A 21,349-nucleotide genomic window follows, 5' to 3' on the forward strand; every position below is an offset into this window, starting at 1 on the left:
GGCCAGGCACAGGGTATGCTGGAAACACAAAGTCAAAGAGGGAACTCAGTCTATTAGGAAAACCAAGGTTTAATGAAGAATTGAGCAGTTTTGTCCTCTTGCTGTCAGGACTTCATCAGAATAAAAACCAGTGCACAACTACTAGTTTAAATAGCAACACAATTCCTGTACATAATAAAACAATTTACAAATACAAAAATCCATTTATTCTTAAAGGAGCAGCACATTGAAAGGCATACCCACATATCTTTACCCCACAGGAAAAAGTATATATATAAGTGATACAATGTTTAACATGAAATATATTAAAATGCATTCTAAAAAAATCTTATAAATATTATTTTTATAACATTTTAAAGTGATTTAAAAATTGTGGTTAAAATGCCTCCGAAAGCAGTCCACTCAGTATATTTACTTAAAGGTAAGCTGAAATACATTTCCTCCAAATAACTGTTAATAGGAATGATAAAAGAGAAAAAAATTTACAGTTTAGCTGCCCTATATTTCAAAATAGGCTTCATAAAAACGTAATCATTTAGGCCAGGGTAAGTAAAGGCATTCAATCTGAATTGCCGTACCATTTCTTTATATTGAAAAACATTCTCCCAGTCACCCCCCGCCCCCCGGATCCATATCTACCTGCTCTAAAATACAGAATAAAAATTCATCATGGGAAGTTTTAAGTAGGGAGTGCTTATATAGAACATTATTAGTGTTCTCAGTAAAGATGCTATATATATGCTCATATATTTCTTTCTTTAGTGTTCTTTCCAATATAAAAACAAGTACACTTTTTACAGATTTCCAAAGAATTAATCCTTTACTAGCACAATTTCTCCTCCTGAAAATTACATTGCTACAAGCTGCATTTGCCAGGGTAATGCTCTCATTTTCCAAAATGTAAGAGCATTGCCTGCAACTTCCACATTTTCTAGTACCTATATTATCTTTTTTCCTTTTGTAGTGGGCATTTGATTCATACAAATTCTTCAAATTATGTCCATCTTGAATACAAACTTAGTGTCATTTCCTACAACCCCTCCTAAATCAGGGCTGTACCTACGCATATTCCAGTTTTTGGTAATAATAGCTTTCATTTTTTGATGCAACATAATTAAACTTGGCTACCATAGCCTTATTAAAGTTCTTATCCTCACTGTTGGTATCAACCTTTAGAATAGTAAACCCAGTGCCCAAAAGGGGCTTGTATTTATTTCCCCATCCTATAAGTACTTCTTGCACGGTGTTAGTCACAAGGTCCCTTGGGTAACCCCTGTCAATAAACAGACTTCTTACAAACTCAATTTCCTTTACTAGATTGTCTTGTGGGAGGTCATTCTAGCAGCCCCAACACTCACTGCCCTTTGACCAAACTTTTTTCTGACTAACAGGGTGGGCACTGCTGAAGAACAAGTACAAACTGCTGAAAGGAGGTTTCCTGTAAACCTTCAACTTAAATTTTCCATCACACATTTCTATCCTGGTGTCGTAAGTAATTTATTACATTCATGATAACTATATGTGAATTTCAAAAAAGTAGTAGTGTTACTCAAAAAGGTAATACATTCAGTGGTCTTTTCCTCTGGTCCTGAGAGCAACAGGATGAATGCTCTTAATTCTTCATTAAACTTTGGTTTTCCTAATAGTCTGAGCTCCCTCTTTGACTTTCTGCTTCCAGCACACACTGTGACTGGCCACCTTTTATCTGTTTATTAATTAAGCAAACTTCACAACTTGTGAGACTCAATTCGAACAAAGTTTCACATCACTGAATACATGTACTATGAGATTATCTGTGCATTTATTTATATTATTTGGGTAATTAGGTAGAGTCACACAACTTTACAGAGGTAACAAAGGCAGAAATGCTTCAAATGAAATGTTAAGAGACAGACGAACTGGGAGCATTTTTCACCATGCACATCTGATTTTGATTTTTCATATTGTTATGGGTATTACTGCAGCTTATGCTTTTGTTAATATATTACATTTATATTGCAGTGTTGTGTTTTATCATGCTAATGCCTTGTAAGGTGTCTGGGCTCAAGCACCTAAATGGAATAAAGTTCAAAGTTAAAGTTTCACAACTTTAATAAGATAGTTGAAACAAATAAAGTTCAAGTCATCCAGTTTCACAAATTCCACTTAGTGCAGTTACTAGTACTATAGTAGGACTCAAACCCACATCTTTGAAATGTATTTCAGACAGTTATACCTCAGCATAATGTCACATTCATTTCTTCCTCAGTGTATGTGGCTCGTTTAACATTTTTCTCTCTTGGCAGAAATTCGACGTGATGCTGGGGGTGGTATACCTTCATGGTGTCCATGCTCCTCATGTTGCAGCTGGTGGAAGTGGCTACTCTGGTTACTTCTAGCAAGCCTTCTTCTTCTGGGCTTACTCTTTGGACTCATAGCACTGGGTAAGTATTCCAGGGGCAGTTTTATGAAACTGATTTGGTAAACCTAGCACTTCTAAGCACTGTCTTTTCATAAAAAGTATGAAACGTGTGGCTATTGGGACTGTCAGTCTACACAGGTGCACAATTCTTTTAAAACAATGACTCATCCATGCATTTCCCATAGTCATTTAAAATCTAGTAGAAATAAAAATGAAAACAGGGTTTTACATCACCTGTGGTGTTGGGTAGGACTGTAGACTGATCAGAATCCCTGTGAGGGTGCTTATCCTCTCAGTATAGCTGTGTGTGTGTGTATGTGTGTGTGTGTGTGTGTGTGTGTGTGTGTGTGTGTGTGTGTGTGTGTGTGTGTGTGTGTGTATACGTAGATGTATACACACACGCACAATTAGAGGATTATAATTGGGTCTACAACCATAACCAACTTATTAAGTGTTTTAGACGTGGATACTAAGAAACTCACCTCAAGAGCATGAGAAATGAATCTTGGCATCTATGCTGGGAACAGATAACAAGGGTTATAATCAATGAGACCCAGTTACAGTTCTTTGTAACTCATGGAGTTCTATCTGCTCCATGTACTACCAGTTACTGAAAAAAGTGTAGGAGCATAAAGCCTTTGAAAGCTAAAAAAGCACAGGGCTGTCAAACAGACAACAGGCAGAACTGAAGTATCCCTCTTGAAAACCAATGCCTTCTGCCACACCATTTGTTTACAAGTGTGGCAGAGTAAAGTACCTAACAGCTTTTAAAGCAGATTTACCTTATTCCTCTCTTCTTTGTCAGATAATACTGTCTGCTGTTAATCCCTAGCCCAATACTTGATATTAAGAATGCTTAGGGATGCTTAACAAAATCATGTTAAGCACCTTTCTGTTGTCAGAATAATGTTTGGCAAGCTTGTGTTTTTCCTGATATCAGAGCATAATCACAGCACTCAGTGTGCTACCCAATGATTATTTTACTGAATTATACAACAAATGACTCCCCATGCTCTATAAGTGCTCTTTTACTATTCACTATAGGATCCACACACTTCTAGTAATCACAATTTGTTGAATAATGAGCTGTTTGCAAACTCACAGATTCATCAGATAATGCTGTGGTCAGCCCTTTTCCCTGTCATTGTAGTAGGGGTGTTGATTATAACAAGTCTAAGGTGTAGACGTGCCTACATGGAGGGTGTGGCATGGCTGAAAAATGTTGATCCCTACATTTTCCAGTGCTATCTGGAATATTTTGTTTCATTTAGGATGACTTTTGATCATTTTAAAATCAAAAACATGATCAGGAGCCAGTGGTAACATCATGATTTGTTGCAATTCTCTAGGAATCCTATAAAAAATACTAAACATTTGACCTCAAATGCACAGAACTGCAACCTGTTGAATGAGAGCAGACATCAGTCCAAAAATTACTACTTAAAGAAGAAGACAAGTACTGCCCACACAACCTCCACTCCACATCCTGCTATTTACTATCTTCACCTCTGGTATCACCATGCCTCAGGAAAAAAGGAAAACAACACGTATTACATTCCACATTACTTTATGAATTTGCAAAAAAAAAAAAAACACCATTTTTAAGGCACCATATTTACATTTGTCCAGTTTGAATGTTTGGTTTCAACTGAAGCAGCAACTCCTTTTCTGTTATAACATTATAAATAAATACACATTGTGTAAATCATACACCTCTGGAAGATAATATCAGACCAAGCTGTTTTAAAGCTTTCTACAAGATAACTAATCTAATGGAGTAATTTCATTTCCACACGTAGGTGACAAAGCCTTTTCACCACTATATTTGCACACCCACCTCTTAGGCTACTGGGTACACATAGAGGAACAATAAAACATATGAAAAAACATGGCTGATGTTTCACTGGTTGGCAAGTGGAAAAGAGAAAAAATTATAAAATATTTTTTCCTGTAACTGTTTCTGAAAAATAAACATATCTACTTCAAGGTTTAGGCATGCTTCTCAACGTTGCTATAATAACATTACTGGTGTAAACAGAGTCTGGAATGCCTACAATAGCACAGCACCAGAGAAACATTACAGGAGAGTTTGTCTCCCAGCATCCACACAAATTATATAATCATTTCAAGAGTATTTGCACACTGGGGTATAGAGGAAATCACTTTTGCAGTGATCCCATTCACTGAGCAGGTTTTTTGGTTAAAATACTAAATAAAAAGTTTGGCCAAGAGACATTCAGCCAACTGCCTACTCCAGTCTGGAAACATTAGAAGGGTAAAATACACTTTTTCAAAACTGCTTAGACTACCAAAATGTGCCATACACATTACAATGAACATTTAAAAGAGTTCAAGTCATCTTATAAAATACAGAAGTGTACTGGAGTAACTTTTATCTCCCAGATTTAAGGTAAAAAAGACAAGTTTAATTTTCATATAACTTACTATTTGAGTGAATTTAAATAATTTTCATGATGAAAAGAATGTATTCAAAATACTTTTTGAATAAAAATAATACATTTATTAACTTGCAAAAGAAGATCAAGGCAAATATTGCATGATGATGCAAGGGATGTGCTAAAAGACGGCAATGTTTCTATATTTTTGTACCAGTAAATGGGAAAAATTAGTTGAACAAATGTTTTAAAAACACAAAGAAATTGTTTGCAAACTGTTTGGGTGTCAAAATACTGCAGCTTTCAAACTGTGGGCATACGGAGCACATGTGCTATAATCTGGGGTACCAGCTGAAAGTGCAAGGGTGCTGTGTGTTTTGCATAGCTTTAGTTCTGATTAGGAAGACTATATATATATATATATATATATATATATATATATATATATATATATATATATATATATATAGTGCAAAACTGTTTAATCACACTGTATCGCCTCTCTTATGATGCACAGCAATCTTGGAGTTAGTATATTTAATAGAGGATTGTGGTACAGTCTACCATCTTGGAGGTACGGGCTGGCAACTCACCAATTGCATAAATGCTGAAAAGTTGTAACAGCAAGTTACAGCATTCACTGTTCTTTGTAAAAATCACATTGGTGTACATGGAGGTTCCTATTAAGGTGCCTCTGTCCATATGTCCAGTATGTCTCAAATCTTGTTAGTGCCTTTTCGCACTGATTTTTTTCATCACTAGATCATCTACATACCTCATGTATGTTCCCTGCCATCCAACACCATACAACTTTTGTTACTCAGATGCATTACTTTCCACTTGTTTGCATTTAATCCAAATTGCTGCACATTTGACTAACCCTTCAAACTTGTCAGCGTTGTGTGTCCTGTGTCTAGTTTCTTCCCTGTGTTTTATATCAAACATATTTCCAGTTTTTGTGATACTTACAAAAGAACTAACACTTAATTGATGATTTATGTCAATGTCACATGAATGAATGAATAAATATTATGTAAATAATTAATAAAAAGCTTTGCAATTAAAAAGTACCATTTCCCAGATGTGAATATAGTCTTTCAATCATAACTGCAAATGTCGTTAATTGTCAGTGTTAGCAAGGGCCTTGCTTCCCTTAAATGCCCTTACCTTCAAATTACTACATAACGATACTGGCCCTCACTGAAAAATAAACTTCATGAATGAGATCCAACATATTCTCATCAAGGCTCAGAGGGATTCTTTGTAGCTAAGCCTTCCACTAAACTTTCTACTGCAAGAAAAGCCTTTACAGAGCTAACCATGTTAGAATGGCATGAGAAACAAAATCAAACAGAGTGATATTCTGATGATTTTTAAGAAAAAAAAATGAAATCTCAACTTTTAAAAGAAAAGAAATGCATCTGCTTCAGAAGAACCGGTTAATGAGTACAATTTTAAATAATTTCCAACACTTTTGTTTTCATTCAACTTAGAACTATGAGGTACATGACTGTCCACAAAATCCCACCAGGGTATCTTTGTATATATTGTTTATAATGAATATATTACACAACTACATTGTTTATATTACTGAATCATTTATTATGAATATAAGAATATAAGGATTGTATGAGTGACATGTCAGGTTCAGAGCCTTGGGCCTACTAAGCAAGGATACCTATAGTACTAACAGCCTAGCAGCTGGTATCACCCCCAAAGAAAAGCAAAGTAAGAGAAAAGAAAAAAAATACATCTTAAGTGTGGTGCAATATAGAATTCAATGCAAAGCAACTACTTATAACAAGAGAAATGTAATCTTCTTTAGTAAATCATGCAGTTATTATAATGTCTTTTTGTTTTCTTGTTTGCTCTTTAGCGGAGCAGGTAAAAAATTTAAAGTCTCGTGTGGAAGCCCTTGAATCTATGTCAGGCAGTACTAGCCAGCTTAAAGCTGGTGAACCGAATGTCAAAATATCTCAAGCAGATGTAAATCAAGAAGCCAACATTGGCAGTGGCCGGAATACTATGGGTGGATACGTTACAGAAGCAAACGTAAATCAAGTTGTACATCAACTTCTCAGAAAAGAGCTACAGTCTGATTCATTCCAAGGTATGAATTGAATGCATGGATTCATGAAATAAAGATTCCAGTCTCGGATAGGGAGTCATACTGCATGAGTGTCGCTTGACTGTAGAAATTCTTTAAGATGCAGTCAGTGATATTTTTTCCCATTACTGTACTGGCAGTTATGTAAATATGATGGTATGTTCTGTCAATGGTTTCCATTAATTTTATTTATCAGTTTATGAATACATAGTTTCACTGGATCTAACGCTGGTGCCCACTTTGCGGGGGAGACTCAGACACACAAGGAACTTAAACAACCAGGTTAGAATCACACATACTAGAGGTAGGCACTATTAAGATTGAAAATCAGAGTATCCTGTTTCATAGCCCAGCATCTTTAGCTCCTAAAAGTAAATATGGGTGTCAGTTTCTTAGGCATCATTGATATTATGGGATTAAAATTCCAGTTTTATCTTTAGAAAAAAGAATGGTCATATAAAAGATAGCAGCACTGAATATAGATAGATAAAAATAAATGTTTGCAAGCCAAAAAAATATATTAGTATACAGCAGGGTGAAGAGAAAGTTATAGAATGTGGTAAGTAATATTAAAGTCAGCACAAACTCTTTTTTTTTCTGAGATGACAGGCTGGCTTCCCACACTGTAAATTTAATTTATTGGATATTCTGTTGTTTCATTTTACTGTTATTTCCTGCTGACAATCACTGGCCCTCAACAGACTTACGAGGGCAACTTCAAGTCTTTCCATAATCACGGTTGTCACTCTAATGATGCAAAGTTGGATCTTTCCTGTACTTCCTGCACTAGAAGGTTGCGTCTCTTCCCTCTGTTTTTTTTAAGTAAATATCTTGTTAATGCTGCATACAAGTTGAGTACACTACATCAGTTTATTAATAGAACAGGTTTCATATTAGCATTTTCCAGGCAAAAAGAATTATAAGTTACGCAACTCTAATATCTAGCATAAGTGCCCAACTGTAAGCCTCAGTGATTTACAAGAAAATCAAAGTTTTATGAGAGATGGACAGAGTAAAAATCTTAAGCAAAATCATAGGCATTCTGCACAAACCATGGACCAAAGGAAAGGTAAGATTCAGTGACATTAGGCAGAACCAGACACAACTAATAGTTATGAGTTTTCTACTGCATGTGGTGCTCTTATCTGAGAGCAAAAAAAAAAAAACATTCACATTTGTTTTCACATAAAAGGAACACAAAATGCATTGGGGTTTGAAGACTGGATTAACCAACAACATATACCTAACCTTAAAATTGAACATTAGACAAAATTAGGAATTAAAACTGCCCCAATCTGAAAATACTTTCTCTGTGTGCCTTTCTCCCCCTTGCTGTCTAGGTATTGGACTCTGCTGACCCCAACATTATGTCAGCAAAGAAGATTAATCAATGAGGGCTGAGCATGTTATGGCACTGGAAGAATATTTTTGGAAGAGATCGTCTTTTAAAAAGAAAAGTGAGAATTCAAACATAAATGAGAGATAGCCAAGACAAGCAATTACTGAGGAAACACATTTTAAAACAAGCTATCCTGATTTTGTCAGTTGTACATGATTTTTTAACAAAACATATTTATTAATTTTCTTAACTGAGTTGGTTTTACTGGACAAAGGCCCATTTTCAGACTGGATCCAGGGAACAGTAAAAAGTAGTTAGCAAAATGAGATACAAGCTGCAGTGAAGTGGGAAAACAAGCAGACAAGCTCCTAATCTGATATTGCATTACTACTAACCATAACCATACTGAGACAATAGATTATAAAGCTTTGTAAAAATTACATAACAAAAATAGAAAACCTAGGAAGTCTGCATAAATGGTTAATGGCATGTTATTAAGATAGGAAAACAAACTGAAAAAGCTCTAATATTACATTACTAATGAATCAGATCAAATAGCTAATAATAATGTGTATAAATTGGGTAATGAAGTGGAATCAAACAAAAATAATATCAATTTAGGCAGCAATTAACCTGGTTAATAAACAAAAAATAAATAAGGAATCATGTTATGCCTGCACAGATATAAATATGCCTGCAAAACACAAATTGCAAGTTGTTTGCACGACAGAAGTAATTTTGGTCATACCTAATTTGTACTGCTGAATAATTTATCAGTAAACACTGCAACTGTACATGTCCTTGAGCAGACTTTTGAAACTGTGGAGTCATTTTACATTACCTGAAGAACCTGGTAGAAGCAGACTGTGAAATTATTTAGTCTACATATGTGTTGCAACTAAACTAAAGAAGCTGACCCTTCATCTTCTGTCTTACATCTGAGAATCTTACATTTTCTATCATACATCTTTGGGAATCATAAACTTTCTTGGAAGGTCTATTCGTTCTCAGTTTCTAATTTCTTTTGTCCACATTTCTTCTAAGAAAAAGTACTTTCTCATACTTGAAGTAGAGTGGACCCCACAGTTGTCTGGCCAATATTGGTGAGCACAGTTGTTAACTGAAGATCTCTTACTTCATCTCCTCTGTAGAAAACAAGACCAAGTATTTTTCTTCCCTGTTTCCAATGACTACCTTGTGTTCAAACACTTCCTGGTCAAATATTTCAGTCTGTATTCTTTGCTCATCTTGCATGAAAGAGGGATCCAGTCTGCATTTAGCAAACTGAGGTTCCTCTTCATAACCACCCTATTCTTCCTCAATCCATTCCTGACTTCATTATTCCTTTACTTGCATTAGGTGACCTATAGACGATGTCTGTGTACCATCTATAAACTTTTGTCCCTAACAACTTCAGTGTTAGAACATGTCAGTGTCTCCTCATACTCTTCTCTCTATTTCTACTTTCCCATCACTTCTCCTTTATTGTCTTCTGCCCCAGCTCCCTTTTCTCTATAACCTCCCTTCTACCCTTCTCTCATTTATAACTCAACCCCCATTCTTGCCTGTCTCCTCCATCCTGAATGCCTGTAATCTGAGATCACCATGCCCCATCCCTGTTGTCATTGTCCATCATCTCAGTCATGCCAAGCATGGCAGTTTCATTCTCACGCAGTAGCATTTCATTATGGCCATCTTCATACTCAGGGTTCTGGCATTGCTGATCGCTACCCTGATTTCCCCCTCCTAATTTCGTTTTTCTATCAGTTTAGACCTGATGAAGCTCTGACAAGGGCAAAAGTGCTTAGCTCTTTCTTTAACTTAATAAGCCATGGTTTAAATAAGCAGTACCAGCTTGAATCCTGTTTCATACTTTTAATAAGAATGCTACGTTTTCTATGTCATGGACCATGGATAAGAAGTTTTAATAATGGTCTATTTTAATAATTCATATAATGATATCACAAGTAATCATTCTTGTACAATTAGATTTCCATTTTCTGTTTTTTTTCTACCGTTCATCCTACGTGTTACCCAGTTCTTCCTATCCTCTGTCGTCATTTTATTTTATTTTATTTATTTATTTTATTTTACATTTGTTGACCGGGCTGGTCTAACTGGATATATGTCCATTTTCAGTAGAGGCCAGGGGAGAAAAGCTCCAACACAGGAAATAGTATAAATTTTCTCATTAGTGTTCTTCCATAGCATATCCTCTAATAATTTATGTCCATTCCTTGCCCCCATCCTCTCATTTTCCTTCTGCCATCTTTCCTTCTCTGATATCCTGTCTATTCCTTCCAACCTTTAACTACTTTTCCGTTACCTAGCTTTTGCCTTTGGCTTCCCTGCTATATTTCTGCAGATGGTATTCTTCTTCTTCCAACCCACACTTTCCATCTCAGTCTGAAAGTAGAGTCATGCTAATGTGTCTTTCCAGCCTGTGCTTTAGCAACACAGTCCCTTGGAGAAAGCCTACCTGTTATCCTACCAAGCTCTCTTCTACACAGTGACTTTCCCAGTTGCTTGTTGTATGGCGTACTCCCATAGCTAGAAGTTGAACTGCCTAATCCTGTCTTTCCTCTGTAAACTGATACCATCTCCTTGGTCTTTTCTACTGACCTTTCTGTGGGCCATTTGTTTCCACAAGAATTATTATATGCAGTTGTCTTTTGCCTTTCTTGATCAGCTTGGTCACTATTTGACCCATTCTCATGAGGGCTACTCCTGGGTTTATGTCTGTCAACCTCCCTGTGCTAAGGCCACAGGACCAGGGTAAGGATCTTTTAACCATAGCCTAGAAAGTCTCTGTAAAGTGGTAGTTCTACCATAAAAATTTATCTGACAAGACAGGAAAGATGGTAACAGGTTGCTCATACACAAACCATGAAACAGATGGGATTAAAGTATACAGCTAGTAGATGGCTTTTGAAACAGAAGGCACCTGATGCTACACTGCCCATCCCAGGTGGTGGACTTTGCAAAGAATTAATAGTGCCAGATGGGGGAATGACTGCAAGTACAGATCCTGCACTAGGAACTAATGGACTGAACCCACCATGGAGTACATGGGACTCTTAATGGGATTGCAGCCAGGTGGAAGTGTGCACCTACATTAGTTCAAAGTAGAGGGCATCACACTGCACATGCTGGCCACTGGAAGGATGTTTAGGACCATTTAAAACTCTTTTAATCTGAGCCTTCATCATGGTAGCCACAGTCCCTATCTCTTCTCCTTAGTTCTTGTTTTTATTTTAAGATGTGGTTCCATAACAAATAGGATCCTGAGTGTTATGGGCTGGGGAAAAGGCACCAAAGCACTGTATATTAAAAATGGATATTTATGATATCTAAAAGATATGTACATGTGACACAACTAGCAGAAAACTAACCCTGTTAGTACAGTGCTGTCTCAAATTACACAGGAATTGTAATTACTAACTTCATCTCAGATGAGCAGAGGCCCTATTGAATGCCAATGAATACTCCGACGAGAAAACAACAGTGAATTTAAGAGAGGAGGAGAGTGACTTCCAAGTAGTTTGCTACAACAAAGAAGATGGAGGAGGAAAGGTAGTATAGGACTGAGCAAAGGAGTATTAGGAGTATGGAAAGTAACTATAAAAGAGAAGTAAATCCCAATGTATAGTTTATGTGCTATGTGCTGTGCATGTGTGTGGGTGTGTGCATGTGTTTATCTGTTTCTGTCAGGGAGGCAGCAATTATATGGGGCTAGGCCTTAACAAGTTGTTCATTTACACAAAAAATACACCAAGTGCCAACACTGAGAATTGATTACTCCTTCTTGGAGGTAGTTAAGTTCTGTAATAACCCAGGAAATAACACAACTTCATCTCTGAAGATTCTGGCAAGCTATCCTGCTCAGTTTCTTTGTCTAGTAAGGAACAGAAACTAGCAATATTCAAGCAGTCAATATGCCATCTCTAGCAAACAGCAACTCCTTTGCCTAGATGTGCTACCGAATGGTCATTTGGAGTTAGCAGACTGAGAATCAGGAAGAATGAAAACAAAGCAGTCTTCAAAACTAAACAAATGGGCACAAAGGTTTCTTTGGGAAAATGGCAATCTGTGAAATAAGTTATATCTTTAATAGTGTAGTGTCATCATTTAAAATAAAGCTGAAGAGAATGTGCACCCAAAGTAAAATACGTTATTGTTTCCCAGACACTACCTGCTATCAGTAAATCTGGAAAATTGAAAAGCATTTCCAATGACAGTGCAACAAGCATCCTAATATTATCATAAAATGGGAAAAGATGTGATAGGGAAATATGTGTGAGGTATAACAACAGTGGTAGGTGGGACAATGTGTCATTGAAGTGAAAAAACTGTGACATAAAAGCATTTCTGTGACAACACAGCAGAAGTAAATCAGACAATGCAATCAGTAGGGTGATAATCCATCCACATCCCCAGAAGTAAATCATACAGTGTAATCTTGTATTTGATAATTACAGAAGTAAGTCAAAAAATACAACCTGGTATGTAATAATAGCAGAATTAAGTCAGACAATATAATCTGGTATGTGATAACAACAGCAGTAAGTCAGTCAGTGTAATACTGTATGTGATAATAGCAGAAGTTTACACAATGTTATCGGGTATGTGGTAATAGCAGAAGTAAGTTGCACAATGTAATCTGGTATGTGATAATAGCAGAAGTAAATCAATGTAATCTGGTATGTGATAATATCAAACGTAAGTCAGAAGGTGTAGTATGATATATGATAATAGGAGAAGTATGTCACACAGTGTTATCCAGTATGAGACACTAGCAGAAGTAAGTTAAACAATGTATGTGATAATAGTAAAAGTAAACCATGCAATGTAAGCTGGTATGTGATAATAGCAGAAGTAAGTCAGGCAATGTAATCTGGTGTTTGGTGCTTACTATTTATTTATTACCTACAGCATTCCGTGGGGAGCCAGGACTGCCAGGACTACCAGGTTCAAAAGGTATGTGAGTTTCTTCATTTTTTAACTTTTTCTGTTGCAGTCAATATCAGCAAAGTAAAATGTTTAGAATGTGGAGTAGCTGAATTGGAGTTCCAGAAAACAAGCTGTTAACCTTAGGACATGTAATTCTCCAACAGTGATAGAAAAAAAAAAACATCAAGAAATGGAGGAACAAAGCTCTTTCAGTTTCTTACTCTCAATACCCTGCAGAGCAAAATTATTTTAGACACAGAAATTAGAATTTGTCATGTCCTCACTATGTAGATTTTCTATCTCCGTAAGTAACTGTGGATCCCCATTTGTTGACCCTGCATTGATCTGCATGTCCAGCACATAAATTATAGTATACCAAGCAAACACTTTGAAAGTTCACTACATCATGTGTCTTGCACAAATAAGTATTGAAAACAGACAGTCTATTATGTGTCACATAGTATGTAATGTCAAGTAATTAGTTTGTTCATGTAATGTTTAGGTCAACTTTGATTTCTCAACACAGACCCTACCAGGATAAGCATACCATAAACCAGGTTATTGCCACCAAGTATGCCATCACAACATATGTCAGCAACAGCAGAGGGGCTGCACCCCTTCTTACTCCATCAATATGGGGACTCTGCCACCACACTGAGAGTTTCTACATATTCCACCTCCAATGTTGCATCAACAAGGAGAAAAGGCAGTTTTTAATCATTCTGTGAGTTTGCACAACCTCTTTATCAGTATATTTAAAGATAGGGGATATAAACATAGGAGGATGTGAGACGAGGCTCTCACATCAGGAGCACCACCTCAAAAATGCTTCAGAATCAGATTATAATACTGGCTGTTTTTCATTGGTCATTTGGCAATGTGAAAGAATATTTTTAGTATACTGGAAATTGGAAATGAAAGTAGACCTTATTTTTTTATACCGTTTCTGCCACTCTATTATTAGTTTTGAAAATGACGATTTTCATTTTCAGCTGTCTTCAATAGAATTGTCATTGTCTTTCTTTCCAAACAAGAAACTATACAGAGAATAACAGAAGAGCCATTGATTCTTCCTCCTCAAGTTTCTTTCTTTGCTGCCTTCTGGTCTGCAAAGCACCTCTCTGGTTGGTTCACCTGGAGTTGGACTATGTTGCCGCTAGTTGTTTGGTTGTTTTTAATGTGTGCAACATGAGGTTCAGTATACACACATCTGTCTGTACTCTAACATCTGTCAAACAACTGCAGACACAAAGGTACAGTCTTTGAAGATGGGGTTCATAAGGATACCGTACAACTGACCATCCTTCTAGAGAGGCAAAGACGTTTCATTTTCTTCAGGCACTCTAGCCATAAGCATGGGATATGCAATGGCACCAAAGTCTTTCAACTTTCCTGTCAAATTGTATTCACATAAAGTGAGCATCCCAAGAGAGAAGGCTTTCAATCTCTGCTGGTGTATAACAGTAGTGATCCATCAATGACCCTTCTCCCCAGATTCGTGTGTGTGTGTGTGTGTGTGTGTGTGTGTGTGTGTGTGTGTGTGTGTGTGTGTCTGCATTTCTCTGTGTATGTGTGTGCAATCACATCTATGCATATCCATATGTGTGTTTATGTGAGAGTGAGAGAGTGTGTGTGTGTGTGTGTGTGTGTGTGTGTGTGTGTGTGTGTGTGTGTGTGTGTGTGTGTGTGTGTGTGTGTGTGTGTGTGTGTGTGTGTGTGTGTGTGTGTGTGTGTGTGTGTGTTTGATAGATACAGAAAGAGGAAAAGTCTTGTAGCACTACAGCTTTCCTTTCTTGGATGGACATTTACAAGCCAATTCATTTTCCAAGTCTTGGTCAGTAACACAGTAGGCAAAAATACAAGTGTTTCAACACTGTGATGTCCAGTTCATATGATGCTGTGTTTGAGTAGGACATAACATTGGCAGGTTTTTATAGCTTGAGTCAACATAGTTAATCCACTGTGATGTCTCCACAGATTGTAATGAGACATCTTCAGCCCTAAAGACCAACCGTCCCTTTCTCTATATGTTGTTTTAAATAAAAGGAAGCCCAACAAGTCTTCCTATTGCTGCATTTAAAGCTAAAAAAAAACAATTCACGTAGATCCAAGTGATAAAGGACCAAGTATCAGGAACTGCTTTGATTTGTCATCTGACTGAACTGTGCAGTCAGTCAGTAAACCAGGAATTATCCCAAGTCAATTATAATGTGAATAAGAATATATGATCAGACCAGCAGTCATGTTCTACAGATATGGTGTTTACACACTGCTCTTAATGACAGTCTTTGGAAACAAAAGGAGAAATACAGAGCCAAATCATAGTTCAACAAATCTAAAGCATTTTCATAAGTGAAGTCTATTCCAGAACAAGAGGCAGAAATGGGTAATGATCCTGTCTCTCCATTACTACCTAACATAGATTCATATCTATTTGTTCTTGTTGTTGTAGTGTTGGCTGTACTGTCTGATATATTCAGAAAAATAAAATCTCATATAATGGAATCTCTAAGGGCACAGAAGGCAAGGCATATGTCACCCTTCAATAGTCTATATGACACTGAATTCAGGGCAAGTGACTCCAACCTTTACTGATAACTAAATTGTTTCAGACCAGAGATTCTTTTTGTTGTGAACCTGCATGGTCTTTTGAGGTTCTTTAATATGTCTAGTGACATATATGCCAAAAGGTGCATTATATTCAGTGGGTCTAACCAGGGCAGAGTACAGGAGAACATGATCTTCCTTGATTTTGGAAGAGATGCCCTTGGTGATAAATTTCCTCCAATTGTAGTTAGTGGTTTTACCCCACAGGGAGATGTCAGTAAATCAGACGACTTTGAGAGGTGTTGTACATTTCCAGTTCCTATTAGTGTTGATCCCAAAGAAATACAAAATGTTACAGTGGACAGGTGGAATGTTAGTCTACGTAATTGTGATTTTGCTAAAATTGTGGGTGATCTTTCGCAATTTATTAATAAAAAAGTTTCCAACATTAAGGGGTTATTAGAAAACCATGATTACAATCTTCATTAAGTGGGAACAGGTCCAGTTGGCACTTATTCATGTCATGTTTAAATTATAATATTCCAGGTGTATTAACTCTACACATAGTGTATTTTTTAAACCTTTGAAGCAAACTATTACAGCTAAGCACAAATATAATTGTAAAATTCCTGGCTTAGTCTATTTAGCTAGCTATTCATAGGTTCATAGGTAGGTACTAGCCTATCGGCCCAAGGGCATAAGTAAGCCTAGCCAACAAGGTTCCCTGGCTTACACCACCCAAGAAAGTTAATTTCCTGTGCCCCTGTCGAGCAGAGCCACAGAAGTGATCTAAGGCGTGTATTTCCTATTTCCCATCCACTCATCAAGATTTTTCTTGAAGAGTGCTAATGAGGAACTTTGCTTGACATAGATGGGTAGCTTGTTCCAGAGTATAGGAAGTCTTTGGGAGAGGAATCTATCCCTCCAGCATGTCCTATTTATTGTGGTGAGAAGGTTTAGGCCCCTAGAGTGTGTAGCTGGGAGGGATTGGGATTTCTTTAGGTGTAGCATGTCCGACAGCTCTGGGTTTAACATAGCTTTATATGTTAGGCAGAGATCTTCTCGGAATAGGCGATATGCTACAGAGTAAAGCTGGAGTTTTTTGAGATGGTCAGTGCAGGGCATCTGTTTGAGGCCAGTACTCCTCTTTGTGAGGTACTTCTGTGGCCTTTCCAGTTGCTGCAGATGTCTTGTGAGGTACATTCCAAAAGGGGCATTGCACTGTATAATAGGTCTAATGAGTGCCTAGTAGAGGGGAGCAATGACCTCTTTTTTCCTGGTTGAGAACCCTTTTATGATGAGGTGTGCCACATAGAAGGTTTTCCTGACTACTGTGGTGATGTGATTATCAAAGGAGAGACTACTGTCCACCTGGGTCCCAAGGTCTCTTATCACACATTCGGCATTAAGTAGACTGCCATTTATGTGGTAGTTCATGGGTAGAGAGTTTTTACCAAAGGGGATGACAATGCACTTTTTGGCATTGAGCTTGAGGCCATGCCTCTGATGCCAGGCATCTGTCTCAGTGAGGCCCTTTAGTGGGATGCCCACATCATTTGGGGTCTTGATTATGGCTCCTAGTTTGCAGTCATCTGTGGACTTCATTAGCCAGAGGCCTTCTGTGTTAGCCTGTACTTTAGAGAAGTAGATACCAAACAGAAGCGATCCCAGGACTGAACCCTGTGGTACTCTACTTGTCACCGGTTTGAAGTCAGATTTGGAGTCTGCAACTTTTACAGTGTGGGTTCTGTCAGTGAGCCAGTTGGCAACTCATCTTGTGATGTAGGGATTTATACCTAGTTTAGTGAGTTTAGCTATAATTCCAGAATGGGGGATGGTGTCGAAAGCCTTGGCGAGGTCAAGATAGGCTGTGTGAACCACCTTACCCTCATCTACAGCTTTGGTGACTGCCTCAAAGAAGTCGATCAGGTTCAGAAGGCATGATATGCCTTTCACAAACCTGAACTGGGTGGGGTCCATAGTTTGGAGGTTACCAATGTCTTTGTTTATCAGATAGTTCCCAGGATCAGTGGTGGCTCCCCCTTTGTGGAGTGGGATAACGGTTGCTGTGCACCATTCAGTGGGCACAAAGCCTGATGTGAGACTATGATTGAACATGGTGCTTAGGTGGGGAGCCAGTTTATTCTGAAGCTCATGTAAAATGCAGCCTGGGATGTTGTCCAGTCCCATGGATGCTGTGTTTTTAGTTTTAGAGACTGCAGCTTTTACCTGCATAGATGTGATTATAGGGACTCTGCATTCTTCCTGTATTGATATGGGCCCTTTAGGAGGTGAGAGGGGGGGTAAAGTTAGCACTGAACCTATCTGCCAGGATGTTGGCAATATCAGTTGGTTCTGTAATTTTCATGCCATTGTGCTGTAACTCAGAGCAGATCTAAGTGTTGCCATTGAGATTCTTGATATAGCTATAGAATGTTTTGTGGTTGCCCTTAGAATCAGTGGCGATTTTGTTTTCGTAGCTAGCTTTGTAGGATCTTATAAGGGATCTCAGCTTCTTACTGAGGCTGACCAGGGAGCACCCCCACTCATGGGATTTTACTATCTTTTGCAACTGTTTCTTCCTTCTGTTGTAGAGTTTGTTTATGGCAGGCGACCACCAGATTGGCTTCCTTTTTTTGGAGGATAGCGTCTTGGTTCTGTTTGGGATAGCACGATCCATGCACTCATGAAAGTGGTTATAGAGAGCATTTGTGTAGGATTCAGCAGTCGTAACTGTATTGTCCATCTGCATGGGTGTCAAGAAGTTCACCACTTCTCTCTTAAAAAGCATGAAGTTGGCTTTGGAAATTTTTTACCTTGGTTTCCTTAATGGTGGGTGGGGGTGGGATGCAGATATCTAGGGTGATTAGCTTATGGTTGGATCTGACCAACGAGGAGTTGACTTCAGGTGTGGAACACCAGTCACTCATGCTGGTAATGACTAGGTCTAGGATATTGTTGCCCCTGGTGGGAATGTGGATACGTTGATCCAGGGCTCTGGAATCTGTGAATTACAGAAAGCGTTGAGCGAAGGAGTAGGTACATAAGTAGTTTTCCCAGTTAATGGTGGAGCAGTTGAAATTGCCCATTATTAGGGTGTTTGGTTGAACCCTAATATTTTCCAGTATATCAAGAAAAGAGGAGTGGGAATCCGGGGGCATGGTGGGGGATCTGTAGCAAGCTACAATTTGGACTGCAGTTTTGCCCAGAGTTAGTTGCACTTGTACAACATCGAATACATTATGCTGCGCAACTAGCCTGGAGGTGTGGATATCCTTTATGAATATGGACACACCTCCACCTTTGGTGTTCTGGTCCAAGTTAGATGGCCGAAAAATGTGGTATGAGTTATAGCCTGGTAATGCAAGGATGCTCTCTACAGCCTTGAACCAGGTCTCAGTCACTGCACAGATATCGATGTTCTCCATTTTAAAGAGTGCCTTGAGTGAGTGCATTTTGAGATTTAGATGTCTAGCATTGAGTAGTAGTACCTTCAGTTTTTGCTTGCTTGTTTTTGTTATGGTGGTGAATTTGTCATTTGAACCTTGCCTAAAAAAGGCACTATAGGGGTGGCAAGACCCTTAGCCAGTATCCAGAATCCAAGGGGCAACAAATGCAGGCCATCTCTGGCAAAGCATCGTGGTCTGTAGACCATGTCGTCCCAGGCAGACAGATACTGGATCCCCTTAGAATGACACCAGAAGCTTAGCCAATTGTTGAAGTCAATCATTTTGTCCTTGTACTGCGGTACCATTCTGGGCGATGGCAGGATGCTACTTAGGACTACGGTCATACCTGTCTGGGCTACAAGATCGAAGAGCTCTTCCATGTCTCTTTTCATGTAGTCCAGGGAGGTATGTCTCAGGTCATTCGCACCAACATGGGCAATGACAGAGTCATATTTGTACTTGTTGTGGAGTGACATGAGTGCTTGGGTTACTTGGCGGATCCTGGCACCCAACAGACAGCTGACAGTAACCTTCTCCTTGTTTAGCCTGGTGAGTGGGACATGAGCGTGCCTGACTATCGAGTCACCTATGACTAGTGTGTTGGGTATGTTGTTTTGCCTTATGGGCTGTGGTTTATTGGCACACTGAGTCTGTGGGCTATGTGTCATTTGGGTTGGGTTGGGGGAGTGGAGGTTACTAGCGTTTCTGCTTTGGAAGTCTCTGTTGCTTGAGCAGATTATTATTGAGCGCTCTGTGAATGTCTTTGTGTTTCTATGTGTGGATTTGTGAAAGTTTTTATGTTGGAAAGACTGTTAGAATGCTCTCTCAAAGAATTTATGAGCATTGTAAATCTATTAAAAAGAAAGATATTACAAATGCTTTGGCCAAACATACTTTAGAGTGTAGTAATTTTAAGAAATGTATTTTCTTTGTATTAGATATGGTTGATCAAGCCTTTTTTATTAATAGTTTAACAATGTGTTAGAAAATGAGGAAGTGAATGGCAAACTGCATTAAGAGCAGACAAGGAGCCAGAAATAAATGAAATTGTAAATATTCAATGTAAATTAAAAACAAATTGTAGCATGTCACTTTAAATATTTTTAGCTCGTGTTAAATAGCATGTGGATATTCAAACTGGAATTGTATTGCATGAACTGACTGTGACTGACGTTTCACATCATGGGTTGACGTATTTATAATGCATTCATTTGTTATTACAATTTTTCTGGGGAAGTTCTTGAATAATAAAGAATGAAAGCATTTAACTTTTATTTTAGTACTGAGTGGGCATTTTTATATAGTACTGTTGAATGCTCATCTTTCTAGATGTGCTCACTTGAGCATCATCTTTGTATATGCAATTTGTTTATCAATGACAGCAAACATGTCCTCCATAACTAAACAACAACAAAAAAATTCAATAAATGAGTCTTCATTAATCAGTATTTAATATATAATATGTAAATACAGTAATCCACGCCTTAGTGAGTCTTCATTAATCAGTATTTAATATATAATATGTAAATACAGTAATCCACGCCTTAGTGAGTCTTCATTAATCAGTATTTAATATATAATATGTAAATACAGTAATCCACACCTTAGTGAGTCTTCATTAATCAGTATTTAATATATAATATGTTAATACAGTAATCCACAACTTAGTGAGTCTTCATTAATCAGTATTTAATATATAATATGTAAATACAGTAATCCACGCCTTAGTGAGTCTACATTAATCAGTATTCAATATATAATATGTAAATACAGTAATCCACGCCTTAGTGAGTCTTCATTAATCAGTATTTAATATATAATATGTAAATACAGTAATCCACGCCTTAGTGAGTCTTCATTAATCAGTATTTAATATATAATATGTTAATACAGTAATCCACAACTTAGTGAGTCTTCATTAATCAGTATTTAATATATAATATGTAAATACAGTAATCCACGCCTTAGTGAGTCTTCATTAATCAGTATTTAATATATAATATGTAAATACAGTAATCCACGCCTTAGTGAGTCTACATTAATCAGTATTCAATATATAATATGTAAATACAGTAATCCACTCCTTAGTGAGTCTTCATTAATCAGTATTTAATATATAATATGTAAATACAGTAATCCACGCCTTAGTGAGTCTTCATT

General features: G+C 37.6%; 1 protein-coding gene across 4 annotated transcripts in view; it reads left to right on the plus strand.

Moving 5' to 3' along the window:
• Positions 1-21,349, plus strand: part of COL17A1 (collagen type XVII alpha 1 chain) — a 423,506-nt gene that overhangs the window by 147,328 nt on the left and 254,829 nt on the right. For all 4 annotated transcript variants that reach the window (XM_044055953.1, XM_044055955.1, XM_044055956.1 and 1 more), the window contains exons 17-19: positions 2,286-2,423; positions 6,674-6,907; positions 13,176-13,220. In XM_044055953.1, coding sequence (XP_043911888.1) covers positions 2,286-2,423; positions 6,674-6,907; positions 13,176-13,220 — 417 coding nt within the window. The remainder of the gene's footprint in view (positions 1-2,285; positions 2,424-6,673; positions 6,908-13,175; positions 13,221-21,349) is intronic.

This window comes from Protopterus annectens, chromosome 14.part0, assembly GCF_019279795.1.
Source record: "Protopterus annectens isolate FY-2018-M chromosome 14.part0, PAN1.0, whole genome shotgun sequence".
Lineage (NCBI taxonomy): Eukaryota > Metazoa > Chordata > Ceratodontiformes > Protopteridae > Protopterus > Protopterus annectens.